General features: G+C 62.0%; 2 protein-coding genes across 2 annotated transcripts in view; one reads left to right on the top strand and one right to left on the bottom strand.

Annotated features, from left to right (window-relative positions):
- The first annotated feature begins 475 nt into the window (after positions 1-475).
- CABP7 (calcium binding protein 7) lies at positions 476-11113 on the top strand. Its single transcript, XM_032395093.1, has 5 exons — positions 476-604; positions 6939-7082; positions 7943-8055; positions 8369-8522; positions 8751-11113. The coding sequence occupies exons 1-5, from the start codon at positions 496-498 to the stop codon at positions 8876-8878; spliced, it is 648 nt and encodes a 215-aa protein (XP_032250984.1). The 5' UTR covers positions 476-495; the 3' UTR covers positions 8879-11113.
- ZMAT5 (zinc finger matrin-type 5) overlaps positions 10202-13538 on the bottom strand; it is a 28417-nt gene continuing 25080 nt past the window's right edge. The window contains exon 6 of the mRNA XM_032395094.1: positions 10202-10616. Coding sequence (XP_032250985.1) covers positions 10487-10616 — 130 coding nt within the window. The 3' untranslated portion in view covers positions 10202-10486. The remainder of the gene's footprint in view (positions 10617-13538) is intronic.

Consider the following 13538-nt stretch of genomic DNA (forward strand, 5'->3'; position numbering starts at 1 on the left):
GAACCTGGGGCGAAGGGGAGAAAGAGCCCGGGGCGGGCCAGGGGCGACCGCGCAGGGGCCGGCGGCGGGAAGGGGCGGGCGGGGGGGAGGGGGGGGAAGCGCAGAGGGGGCGGGCGGGGGAGGCGGGCGGCCGCGCCGGCGAGCGGACTAGCGGGCGGCGAGCAGCGCGGAGCGCGCGGAGCACCGAGGAGCGGGCGCGGCGGGCGCGGCGCGCGGCGGCCGGAGCGGAGAGGCCCGAGCGGCACCGCCCCCGCCGCCCCTGCGGGGCCCCGGCCGGCAGCCCGACGAGGGGGGGGGGCGGCATGGACCGGCGGCCCGGGGCGCGGGGGCGCTAGGCCCCCGGAGGGGCGCCCCCCGTCTCGCCACCGCTGCTGCCGCCTGGCCGCCCTCCGCAGCCGCGCGCCCCGCCCGCTCCAGCCGCCCCCGGGGCCGCCGCCGGCCCATGAGCCCCGACCTCAAAGTTTGCGGCGGGCGGGCGGGCGCGGAGCCTCCAAGATGCCGTTCCACCCGGTGACGGCGGCGTTGATGTACCGGGGCATCTACACCGTGCCCAACCTGCTGTCGGAGCAGCGCCCCGTGGACATCCCTGAGGACGAACTGGAGGGTGAGTGCCCCGCCGGGACCCCTGCCGCCGGCCCTCCTACCTGTGCGCCCAGGTGAAGCGCGGACTAGGGGCGCAGGGGGCGGGGGGGCCGTCCGCAGGTGCCGGCTGCCAGGTGGGCGCTCCAGAGAGCAGCTACGCGGGGAGTCAGGACCAACTCGCACCTCTGGGTGCCGCGGTGGGGGTAGCCAAGGCGGAGGGGCGGCCCAGCCCCTGCCCGCATGGTCCCCTGCGCTGCGGAAACTTGCCGAGCCCCGCAGCGGGGTCACGGGGCCGCGCAGTCCGCGGTGACGGTGCGGCAACGCGGCGGTCTGGGTGGGGGTCCGAGCTGCGCCCCCCGCGCGGGCCCGGCCGGAGCACCCGCATCCTGATCCCCTCCGCGGCGCCCGCCCGCGGCTCTGCGCTCGAATTGACATTCCGTTCGTGTCGCTTTTTTTAAAATCCAATCTGCTCGGGCAGCCGGAGAAGGGGAGAGGGCGACTGCCCTGCTCTTGCCGCCTGCGGGGCTGTCCCCAGTCCCTCCTGGGGCCTTAGCCCCTTCCCCACAGCCCTGCGGGGACCCCCAGCTCAGAGCGCTGGGAGGGCGGTCCAGGAGGTGGTTGCAACAACAAGTGGCCAGATTGGGCGGTTTGGTCGCGATAACCAAGCCTGGAAGGGAAAGGCAGAGGCTGGGACCCAAATCTATTTCCCCCAGAGTCCCTCTGCCTCTCAGCATGAATGGGGACCTTAGGCAAGGGGCTAGACGAGATCAGAGCAGAGGTCAGGGTCTGGGGTCCCTGGACCGAAGATTCTGCGGAGCAATGAGACCCCTGGGGCCTACAAGCTCTTTCCCTCCTGGGCTGGGGGCAGGTTCTCGGGCCTTCCAACCCCCAGACTTCCTAGGGCCCCTTTTGGAGTGGAGTGGGGGTTCTGGGCTGATAGGAGTCTTGGACCCCTAGGATCTACTTATCTGCTGTTGGGTGAGCAGCTGAGATCGCCCAGAGGCTGGGCCTCTCTTCAGTTATCTTGGGTCCGAGGGTCTCTGAGATCTGGGGCTCATCAGGGCTTGGGGGGGGGTGCAGCTGAGACACCGATGCAGTCAGGGATGGTGATGGGAGCACAGGGGAAGGCATGGAGAGAGGTCTTCCCTCTTCCCCAAGCCCTGGAGAGGGTAGATCTTGGTGAAGTCAGACTGGGTGAGGGGAAGATCAAGAGGGAGAAAGTAGCTCCCCCCCCAACACACACCCCGCACCGTAGACTATGAACCATCTGCTCCTCTCAAGTCCCCTGAAAGCCCCCAGAGGCTGGCAGAGCCATGAAGACAGGGTCTGGTGTCTGATGTAGGCAGAACAGAGAGATGAGTGCTGCTACTGGATCTCTGGCCTTGAACCTCAAAGCCCAAGTGTCTGCCCTGTCTGTCCAGGGTGTGGGAAAAGGAGGAGGTACACGAAGACCAAGAGGGCAGGGGATGGGGCACGGGCCATCTCTTCTCCACCATTTTCTCCTCCTGCCCTGGGCCACCCCGAATCTCCTGCCAGTGTCTCCCTCCATGGGCCCTCCTCTATCCCTTCCTTCTGGCCACTTGGGCAGCGGACAACATTGTCCGCCCAAAACCCATGCAGCTTCCACCTCATTCCCTACCCTTGCTTCCAGCACCCCACCATGACGCTGGCAGCCCTGCTATGGGCCTGGCTGGGACTCTCCTCTCTTGAAAACCCAGCCCTGGGGTGCAGACACTGAGAAGCTGAGAAGAGGCTGGGATGCAGGGGTGAGCGGGCACAGGGAGGGCAGTGCAGGGGTGAGGAGGCCGCAGCCTCCCCTCAGGCCGCCTGGCGGACACACTGGCAGGAACCCAGCAGCGTTAGTCACCAGCCACACCAAATGCAGTCCCTGCTTCTCTCCTGTCCCCTTCTCCTGGGCCCTGAGGAGCAGAGGGACCCTGGCACAGGGGGCATCTGAAGGGCAGAGCCCTCCTTGGGGTGACCAGGTGGGGGTCGTGGAGCAAGCAGATGCCTGGGTGGCCCCAGCCTATCTCCTAGCCTGTGGGCAGCTGTAGATGAGGGCAAGAAGTCCTCCACAGCTGACCCCCTTCTTGCCTGTAGGCACTCTGAAGCCCTCCTGGGGGACCAAGTCTCTGCAGGCCCCGGTGGTCCTTGAGTGCCAGGGCTGGGTGGAAAAGGTGTTGCCCCCCTGCCCAGTGCTCTGCCTTCATGCTCCTGCCCCAGGGCAGTCTGGGTAAGATCCAGGCCCTTTGCTGAGAGGACACCCACCGGTGGGGAATCCACATGTGCAGAGAAGAGGAAGCCCGGCAGCTTGGGATGAGATGTTGCAGACATTATGTGCCTGCTGCAGAAATCCAGGGGGCGGTTAATCTGAGGGGGAGAGGGACCAGTAAGGGAGGTGGAGAGCGCAGGGTGTTGATGAGGGCTTCCCAGCCAGGCAGCACTGGATTCCAATCTCTACACCCTCGGCTCACAGAGTGACCTTGGACAATCACTTGCCTTTCTTGCCTCGGGTGTCTCCATCTGTAGAAGCGGCTTGGCATTGCCCCTCTCCAGGGCTGCTGGTGACAGAGGACACAATGGAGGTGCTCATCGAGGGGACTGGCACGTAGAGGGAGCTTGCGGACCCAGATGCTGCAGCAGGGGAGGCCAAGGAGGGGGTTCTTGCAGGAGTAAGAGCCTGGAGTGCGGAGAGATTGGTGAAGCTCTTGAGTTAGGGACCCTGGATGTACAGAGAGACGGGCCAGGAAGGCAGCCTCCGCGAAAGGCTGGGTAGAAGAGTCCTTGAAGGTCTGGCAAAGGCACCTGGGGACCTGTGGCCCCGGGGAGCCATGGGTGGCAGTTGGCAGGGTAGATGTGGCCAGGCAAAGCTGGCCTGGAGCCTGTCTGACTCCGGAGAAGGAGAGGCACAGACAGGCTTTCCAGCTTCTCCCCGTATCTCGCCCTCCCTCACCCCTGCCACGACACACACACACACAGCAAAGCCCCCCCAGGGTCTGCAGGAGCACGAAGGCTGGCCCGAAGGTCATCAACAGGCTTGAGCACCTGAGGGTAGGAGTGTGGTGGCTGCAAGCCCTAGCCCAGCCCTTTCTGGCCAGAGAGAAGAGGAAGGAGACAGACAGACGGACCGGCAGACAGCCACCAGGGCAGGGTTCTGGGGTTGGCACTTGGCCGGCTCAGTCAGATAGTGGAGCCCGCACTGAGAGTGACCAAATAGGGCATTCAGAGTATGGGGGGTTGGAGAGTCCCCTATCCTGCCCCTTTTCCTGCAAGCCCAGCAGCTGCCTCTGCGCAGACCAGAAACTCAGGGCCGCCAAAGTGGTGGGGCGTGGGGCCAATGCCGCGGAGAATGGCAACTGCTGCAGAGGACAGACGCTGCCCCCCCCTTCACAAGTGATCTCCAGCATGTGCACCCTGTCTCTGGACTCCAGCTTCCTGATGGAGTGCTGATGCCCCTCGAGGCCTGTTGGGCTGCCTCAGGGTCTGTCATCTGCCCACATAACCCAAGATTCACCTGCCCTCCATTGTCTCCCGTCCAGCCCGGTGCGTCCAGCTTAAGGCTTCCAGAAGAGGATGAGGGGCTGAAGCAGCCATGGGCTCTGGGGGCCACACCCGGCCCCTGCCAGGGTGGGAGGCACAGCCTGGACCCCAGCTCCTTGCAGGGGAGGGGGCCAGCATCCACTGCAGTCCCATTGTGGGTCGAGGGTTTTGCCATCCCAACTCGAGATTTCCCAGTGGGCCTCTACAGAGGAGGAAACTGCGGGACCCAGAAAGATGGGGTGTTGACCCTGGGTTTCTCCTTCCAAAAACAGCCCCTCACCCAGAAATCTGGGGATGGTACCCTCAACCCTGCCCTCAGCTTGATTCCCCTCTTCTGTGGGTGGCCCATAGGGTGGGTTGGGGTGGGGTCCTTGGGGGGTTGGACAGGGGGACAAGCAGCATGCTCAACCTCCCCTCATGCTTCTCGCCTACTTGGGGAGTGGAAAGCAAACGCTTTCTCTTACTAGGATTGTTTGTAAACTAGAAGTAAATGGGCTCAGAATGGTGGCTTCACACCAAGTGGTGCATGAACTTCTGCTCAGCTCTTTCCTCTGTGTGCTCTAGAAGGGTAGCCTCCCCAAATCAGTCATTCATTCATTTAATCACTAGTTTGGCAGATGTTTATGCTTGACAGACAGCACTGTTCCAGGTCATGGGGCCCCAGCAGTGGCCCCTGGCCTCATGGCACTCATAGTTCATTCACAGTCCAGTGTGGTGGACAGGAATGAACAGTGCAAGGGCAGAGCAGGGCGTGTGGGAGCCCAGAAGAAGACAGGAGTCAGCTGGGGGGCAGGGAGGACTCCAGGGAGGTGATGGTATCTATGCTGAGAACCTGAGAGGCATCAGAGTTTGCCCTGGTGAGCGGAAGAACTTCCAGGCGAAAGGAGCCCTGTGCTCAAAGGTCTGGACATGGAGCACTCCTGGTGCTCACCAGGGCTGAAAGGGCCCCTCGGGCTGGAGTTCGGGACACCTGAGGTGGGCAGAGCCTGGGGCTGGGTCAGGAGGGCTACAGTGCTGGCCAGAACCTAAGTGTGTGTGGTGGTGAGAGTGGCAGACGGTGTGCCTGGTTGCATGCTTGGTGCCTTAATCTCTACCTAGAGACTCCAAAGCCATAGGACCCCGTTAGCCGCCTCCCTGACTGCCGGGCCCTCACTCATATACCTCTGGTGGTGGGGAGCTTACCACCTTGTCAGTGGTCTGGGAGAATGCTAGGTGGGAGTTGGCCTGAGTTCCAAGTCTAAGGTTTATAGAAACGCCTGGGCCTGGTCCAGATCTCCCATCCCAGCTGCTTTCTGGCCTAGGGGACCCTGGTTAGACCAGATTCTCAGGCCCAACCTAGGATGGGTGGAGAAGGTCCAGAGTCAGAGGGTCTGGGGGCCCAAGCCACTTGGCTACAGCCCACTATCTCTGTTTTGGCCTACGGGTCATCTGGTCTAACCTCCAGGCCTTGGGTGCAGACACCAGGTAGGAAGAGCCTGATGAAATTTGGGTCCTTGACCAAGCTTTGCCGTGGCCCCTAGTCTGCGAGGGGGCCAGCGGGATCAGGGAATAACCCCGTGGCACAGGATTCCACAGTTTTAGGGGTTCACAGCCCCTTAAGGCCAGGCCTGGGCCAGCCAGATTCCTGCTCTCACCAGAAATAGCCTTGACCCCAAACTGACCCTGGGCTGGCTGTTTTGCCTCTCCATGCCTCAGTTTCCAGGCCTGCAGTCTGGAGCATTTTCATCTGTCTCTGCTTCCAAATACACCCACACTCACACTCAGGGGGAGGATTCTGCCTGCTGAAGTCCCAGCCAGGGGGACAGCTTAGGCAAAGGCCAAGAGGCTGGCAGGTGAACAAGGATGCTGGAGCAGAGAGGGTGTGAGTGGAGTGAGGTTCCCGTCTCGGCCAAAGGAAAATGCTCTTCAGGGCTCTTCCTGGGCTGAGTGACCATGAAAGGACAGCAGGTAGAGCGAAGTTGAGTGGGGAGAGGTTAGGACCTCTCAACAGCTCCTGGACATGTTTGGTAAAACCCTTGTTGTACCTGCATCACTACTGGGCATTCTTCTGTGGGTGGGACTGAGTCTGGCCCGAGGTCACTCGCTGCTCCCAGCCCAGTGCCTTGCTCTCCATCCCTGTCACCCAGGTCCTCAGGCCTCCGTCTCCCCTTCCGTAAAATGCAGGGGACAATCTCCACATCTGAGCAGGCCTGGGCTTGCTGGGGCCCCTCCATCCAGCCTCCGCCTTCCCCCAAACTTGGACAGGGGAGGCAGTCTCTGCTCGGAGCTGTGGGCCCGTTAGCCCTGAGCCGGAGCTGGTGGCTGCCACATGGGGTGCCGTTAAGGAGTGCTGGCTGGAGTTTCCAAGCCGAGCCCAGGGGAGGAAGCATGCGATGGGGATGAGCGGGGGGTAGGGGATGGCAGGAGGGAGGGGTGGACAGGGAAGCCTTCGGCAGCTCAGAGGCCACCCCTGCCAGGCCCCGGGAGCCGGCACAGTGGGACTCACGCTTAGCCACCACACGGGGTCGTCGTGAGCACGCCCTGAGAGGCTGTGGGAGCCTGGCTCGGAGAAGGAGACCCCCGAGGGTGATCTGGGCCGTGCTTCGGGCGTGGGCGTACCTTTGCTGCCTGGCTTGGCCGGCCCTGGGCTCCTGGAAGGCAGCGCTAGGGTGGACACTTGGGCCACCTGCCACGTGTCTCTGACCAGACCTGCAGGCTCCATAGTGGATTTTCAATGCCGGGCTCAAGCTGCGGGTTTGGGAATCCTGGGAGCCTAGGGAGGGGGGTGCTGGGGACAGAGGCGAGGTCCCAACCTGCTCTGCTCCCCCCGCCCACAGAGATCCGTGAGGCCTTCAAAGTCTTTGACCGCGATGGCAATGGCTTCATTTCCAAGCAGGAGCTGGGCGCGGCCATGCGCTCCCTGGGCTACATGCCCAATGAGGTGGAGCTAGAAGTTATCATCCAGCGGCTGGACATGGATGGTGAGCACCAACCCCTGCCTCAGTTTCCTTACCCCTCACCTGGGCCTCTGAGGCTGAGCCCACCCTCCAGGCACCCCCAAGCCCATGGCAGTAGGCAGTCGGGTCTGGCCCCATTTCCCAGCCTGGAAAATAGAGGCCAGAGTGTGATGGCCCCAGCCACACCCACACACGGAGGTTAGAGGATCTGCCTCTCTCCCTCTGCATCATTCTGAGCAATATTTTTTTTAAAGATTTTATTTTTAAGTCATCTCTTCCCCCAACGTGGAGCTCAAACTTACAACCTCGAGATCAGGAGTTGCATGTTCTACCGACTGAGCCAGCCAGGCACCTCCCGAGCAATTTTTAAAGCACAGAAAAGTAGGAAGGATGTACTAAATACCCCAGGTCCCCTCACCCCCAAATAAAAAATCATTTAGTCGTATTTGCCACCTGGCGATTTATTAAGGAAAACCTAGTAAAAAAGACCAGTAATGTCCAGTCAGTCCCCTCTTCCCGTCCCCCCACCCCCCACCCCGGGGCCTCCAACCCTGCCTCCTCCCCACCCAGAGAGCAGGTAGCCGTCTGGGCAGACTGTGCCCCGAGCTTCAGCTCCTGGGTGGTGAGGATGTCGGGCCCCACACCTGCTGGGAAGCCATGTTTCTGAGTAAAATGTGAGCTCTCCCACGTGCTCGGGCCCACCCGCCGCACTCCATCTCCACTTTGCCAGGTGGGGCCTCATTATATTTGGTGGTGTTAGTCCCTGAACCTAACTCAAGGCTCAGAGAAGGTGGGACCCGCCCAAGGTACCACAGTGGCCCAAGGTGGCCGGGGACCCAGCCCAGTTGTGGGCTGGCCCATGATTGGACCTGTGCCTACCCTAGGCGATGGCCAAGTGGACTTTGAGGAGTTTGTGACCCTCCTGGGACCCAAGCTTTCCACCTCGGGGATCCCAGAGAAGTTCCACGGCACTGACTTTGACACCGTCTTCTGGAAGGTATGCACTGGCGGGGTGGGACTTAGGGTTGTGCCCCCTGTGGAGGGCTGTACGGGGCCAGTGAACGGCCAGGGCCACACTGTAAAAGGGGATGACTATCCCAGGTGTCTGTCCCCTGGATGTCTTAGCTCCCAGAGGGCCAGGGGCCCCCTGGGGGAGGCTGGTGTGGTCAAGGACTCAAGGAACGGAGCCAGTTGTTTCCGGTCCCCCACAATCTGGAGGCGTGTCCCTGGGCCCGTGCAGCTGCGGGGTGCTGGGTGGTAGCCGTGGGGGTGGCAGTGGCCAGAGCACCGCGTCGCCTCCCCTCCCCAAGTGCGACATGCAGAAGCTGACCGTGGACGAGCTGAAGCGGCTGCTGTACGACACCTTCTGTGAGCACCTGTCCATGAAGGACATCGAGAACATCATCATGACGGAGGAGGAAAGCCACCTGGGCACCGCCGAGGAGTGCCCCGTGGACGTGGAGAGTGAGTGACCGGCCCCCGCTCCCCCCACGGGCAGGCCAACGGCTGGGGCAGGGGGAGGAGGAACCGGGGTCTGCAGGGGACGGCCGGGGGCCTCCTTGCCCGCCCCACGCCTCGTGTCCCCCGTGTCCTGTGGGACGAGCCCACGTGCGGAAGTGCAGGCGGCTCTTGATTCCATGCTTCGCTGTCCCCGTCTGTCTCTCTCTGGTGCTCCCTGGCGGGCGGCCACAGCCTGCTCCAACCAGCAGATCCGCCAGACGTGCGTGCGCAAGAGCCTGATCTGCGCCTTCGCCATCGCCTTCATCATCAGCGTCATGCTCATCGCAGCCAACCAGGTGCTGCGCAGCGGCATGAAGTAGGCGCGCCCCCGCCGCCGCAGTCCTCTCCCGCGCTCGGCTCCCGGGGCCACCGCCGCGTGTCCTTTGGGGCCGGGACGTCTGGCAACCCCACCCCACCTGCCCCCGCGGGCCCTTGCATGGAGCCGAGGCCCAGCTGCGGAGGGCCTGGCGGGGGCTCTGAGGACGGCCCCCGGCCCCGCCTGCACCCTGCCCACCCTGGCCTGTAGCACTAACTCTTCCCTCCCACCGTCCAGGGGCTCCTGGGAAATTTAGGAGGCATTTGTACAGGGTCCAGTAGCTGATGTGGTCACTTAGGCAGGAAGGAGGCACCCTGTGCCCAGGGCCACACAGCCAGCCTGACCCTGGTCCCTGAGATTTGCCCAGGGCCGTGTGCAGGGTGCAGACGGGGGCAGGAGGCTTCCTCCTGGAGAGGGGGTGAGGCTGGGGTCTCCTGGGCGCTATTCGCTGGCCAAGCCTGAGGAGGCCCCTGGCCTTCTGTGGGGTCCCTTTCTCTGACCCTCCTTAGACTCAAGCCCAGCCTTCCTCCATGCACCCACTGGGGCCAGAGAATTTGCCCATTTCACAGATCAGGAGCCTGAGGCTCAGAGGGCCCCCAGATTCAGTACCCCCTTCAACAGGGATTTTTAGGAAGGGCAAAAGCTCACAGCAGGTGGGGAATCTGAGGTGGCCCTGCAGTCTCTGTGCCCGTTGAGCTCCCCAGTCTGAGGACCACATTGCCCACCACCCAGCACAGAATCTAGAACTGGAGTGCAGTGAGGAGGGAAGCAGACCAGGGGCCTGGAGGCTCCACGTCGCCTGAGCAGCCTGTGTGATCTCCCCACCAGCCTGGGGGGCTCCTCCCGGGCAGAAGCCTCGGGAGGGGCCCTGTGTCATGCTGGGCTAAGGGGCTGGTGCAGCCCAGCATTGCCGGTGCCCAGAAGCTCAGCCAGGCCACTCCCCCAAGTCCAGGGCCTGTCTTCCCGGGGCCCCCAACCTCTCTACACTGTCCAGGCCAGAGACACAGCTGCCACCGTGCCCCAGTTGTGCCATCTCTCGGTCGGGGGGCAGCTCGGCACGGGCAGATGCGGGGACTGGGACAGCAGACTGAGTCCTCGAGCTCCTCTCCTGGATCTGGAGCCCCCTTTCACCTGGGTGGCCACCCCAGCCACACGGGCGCACCCTCTGCCCAGCCGTGCCGAGCCTCTGCCGGCCCTCCCGGGAGAAGGGCAACAGCACTCCTCACCCAGCAGACGACCTCGTCTCAACGCCAGTCCCGCCCGTCCTCTGCCCAGGGGCCGAGGCGCGGAGCTGAGGGCGCCGGGCAAGGAGGAAGCCAGACCACCGTGGTGACAGACTTTCTTTATAAACATCCAGAAGGCAGTTTTCTCACCCATCTTCTCAGGATGTCCCATGAGGGCGGGAGGGTGGAGCTGCCTGGAGTAGAGCTCGGATCAGGGCTGCACCTGGTAGGGCGGCTCCGGCGCCTCCGTCCAGCCAGGCTGAGCCGACGGCTTCAGAAGCTCTCCAGGAGGCAGCAGGCGGGGGCCTCGGCGTCCCCAGTAGGAGCCCGTATCTTTACTGTGACTGACACGAAGGCTGACCAGATGGGGTCATGTGGGGATGAGGGGCTCAGCCCCACTGGACGCTGGGCTGCAGGGGCCACCCCCCGGGTGGGGGTGCCCGCAGGGATGGAGGCAGCTCCTGGACTGGTGGCCAGCCTATGGGGTACTGGAAGATGGTGGTTCTCATGGGTTCGGCCCTAGCGAGAAGGAGAAAGTCAGAGAATTAGAATGGGGCCCAGCACAGGCCCAGGCTGGGGCACCTCCCCCCCCAGCTCCCCCTCTCCCCACCGCCCCAGCTACGGGAAAGGTCAGCTGCTCGCATGACCTTTCTGGAAGGCAGAGCCTCAAAAACATGCAGACCCTTTGTGCCAGCAACCTCACCTCTAGGAAGGAGCCCAAGTGAAACAGCAGGGTTGTGGGCAGAGACTGAGCTACAAGAAGCAGAAATAACCTGTGTCCACCTGTGGGGGACTGATTAAATACATATGCACGTCCACAGCAGAGAATGCTATGCAGCCCGCATAAAAGTGAAGGCAGACTTGTATGCACTGATAAGGAAAGGTGTCATGATGTACTGTGTGAGTAGAGAGAAAAAGCAGCTTATAAAATAATGTATATAGCATGATACTATTTTTGTTTAAAGATATATAACATATATAAATGCATAAAAAAAACCCTGGAAGACACAGCAAAATGTTAACAGTGGTTCTATCTGTGTGGTGTAGTTATGGGTGATTTTTTTTACTTCTTTATACTTTTCAAGAAAAGTTTTACAGGCACGCAAGCCTTGGAAATCAGAAAAAAATATTGTCTAAAATTTTTTTAAAAGCCTCATTTCTCATGCTACTCACTCTCCTTCCCCTGGAGGTCCAACCCCCCTGGAGCTGCCACCTGGGAACCCAGGGCCTATTTGGAGCATCCACCCTGGGTGCCCAGCCAGGGGCCACCCTGTCCTCAGGGAGCCAAGTGAGGTGCAGAGGCAGCTCCCCGCCCCCCTGCCCCCAGCTGCTCCATACTCCAATGCTTCTGGACTTAACCCCCACTCAGGCCGCTGCTCTGCCTCTCACAGACTATGAAGCACTTTGAACTCACCCGAGAGCTCGCGTCTCCCCTATGGGACTGGAGCTCTCACATGGAAGAGACCAGGGGTTAGGGGTGATGTCCATCTGTCCCCCAGGAGCCAGAGCCAGGCCTGGCGCAGGGAGGCCACTCAGTGAATGTCTGCTGGCGACAAGTAGCAACACTGAGTGCTCTTACTGACTAGGCACTGCTCTGGGCCAGGCACCAAGGTCTAGAGAAACCTCAAGCATCTTCATATGAACCCCATTTATAGATGAGGCAACTGAGGTGCACAGAGTCAGTCATATGCCCAAGTGACAGAGTCTGGGACTGGGGATTAGGGGCTAACAGGCAATGTATACGTGGGCTCCAGACATTGCCCCCCAGTCCACAGGCCTAGCTTTTAGTGGAGGTGATACCCTGGCAGCTCCAGGCAGGCTGGGATCCAGTGGCCAGCCCTCTGCTGAGAGGGAAAGTCCTGAGCCCTCTGAAAGGTTTGGAGAGGCCTCAGGCCTCCGAAGTGTAGGTGGTGGCTGGGGTCAGGAGCCCCGGGAGTTTGCCTCGCTGCCAGCCCCCCAGCCTGCTCCTCCTGGGGCCTGACCTGCTGGGAACAGCCCACTCGAGGGCTTCAGGCGGCCTCCTGTTACAAGAGGCCAGGGCAACCCCCTGCCTAGCTGTTTGCCGTCTGCTGGAGAGCGCACGAAGCAGCTCCCGACGTGATCTATGGCACTGGGGAGACTTCATCAACTCCACCAGCTGCAGAGAAGGGTGGGAGTGGGGGAGGCTCCGCAGTTGCTGGAAGGGAGAGCCCCAGCTGCCAGCCAGCCCCGGGCTTCCTGCAGGGTTAAGGTGACTGCAATTCTCTGCAGAGAGAGGGTGTGATCCTGGTGAGACCCTTCCTGTGAGCCTCAGACCCTTCTCTAGAAGATGGAGCAGATTCCTCGGCAGCTGAGGCCTCCCCCCAGGATAAGGGTACCCCCTCCATAGGCTCAGACATGGACACATTCCCCAGGCCCCTGAGCTCATGAAGCACACCCCTCCCGCCTACGCAGAGCACACAGGGACACTGAGATGCACAAGACCGCTCCATGGCCTCCCTTGTGGCCCGTTGCCCACCCGCACCCTCCTGCCCCCGGTGCAAGGACAGGAGCTGCTCTCTTTTGCATTTCCCCAGCTGTGGTTCTGACCCAAAGAAAAGAGTCTTAGGGAAGCACCTGGGCTGGAACAGTAGCGCCAGTCCAGAGAGGGGTGCAAAAGGGGAGATTAAGAGGGATAAAGTCACAATCTGAAGAGCCAACAATGGAAAACAGGGACAAGCGCTGGCCTTGCTGGGGGATTAGTCTGTGTGTCTGAGCTTTTGCCCTGTCTGCTCTGGGCAGATCCCTCAGGGTCAGTTGGCCGAGGAGGATGGCACAGTGTGCCAGGATGGGGCCTCACAGGGCCTCCATTTCCCCCTTTTATAAGGAGGGTTGGCCTGGTTCACCTCGAAGGTGTGGCTCAGCCCGTGGGGTTGGAGCCCTCGGGTCTGGGTGGCCCCAGGTGGACTGGGCAGCCATCTGCCCCCTGTACCTCAGGGGAGGAAACAGAGACCCAGAGAAGAGCAGCCACCACACTGGTCCCCACAAGGGGTCCACAGCACCAACACCTAGGGAATAGTCTTCCAGGCCAGGGACCCTGCTCCCCCAAGTGCTCCCACGCAGTCAACATGGCCCGAGCCCGCGCCAAGCCTGAGTGACAATGTGAGCTCGGCGCCGTGAGGGGGGCGTCCGAGCTAAAACTTGAAGAATGAGTCTGCCTTTGCCTGGCAGAGGTGGGGAGGCGGTTCCAGGCAGACAAAGTAGTGTATACGTGGTGCACAGAAATCAGAAATGCCCACCACATCCAAGAAGCCGCCAGTGTCCAGTGGGACTGACAGAGGCCAGATGGGAGAGGTGAGAAGGGGGACCGCACGGGCTGGGGAGGTGGCAGGGAAGTTCCCTGGGGTCCGTCGAGCTGGGTTGCAGGGCCCAGAGACCCTGAGGTAGAGGAAGCCCAGAAGGGTTGACGCAGGGGTCGGGGCC

Source organism: Phoca vitulina, unplaced genomic scaffold (genome assembly GCF_004348235.1).
Source record: "Phoca vitulina isolate PV1807 unplaced genomic scaffold, GSC_HSeal_1.0 scaffold82, whole genome shotgun sequence".
Lineage (NCBI taxonomy): Eukaryota > Metazoa > Chordata > Mammalia > Carnivora > Phocidae > Phoca > Phoca vitulina.

What these genes read in the sequence shown, in the direction of transcription:
- CABP7 (XM_032395093.1), top strand. Translation starts at nt 496, where the DNA reads ATGCCGTTCCACCCGGTGACGGCGGCGTTGATGTACCGGGGCATCTAC. An exon ending in CCCTGAGGACGAACTGGAGG is followed by an intron (nt 605 to 6,938) that starts GTGAGTGCCCCG and finishes CCCCGCCCACAG; the next exon opens with AGATCCGTGAGGCCTTCAAA. An exon ending in GTGCCCCGTGGACGTGGAGA is followed by an intron (nt 8,523 to 8,750) that starts GTGAGTGACCGG and finishes GGGCGGCCACAG; the next exon opens with CCTGCTCCAACCAGCAGATC.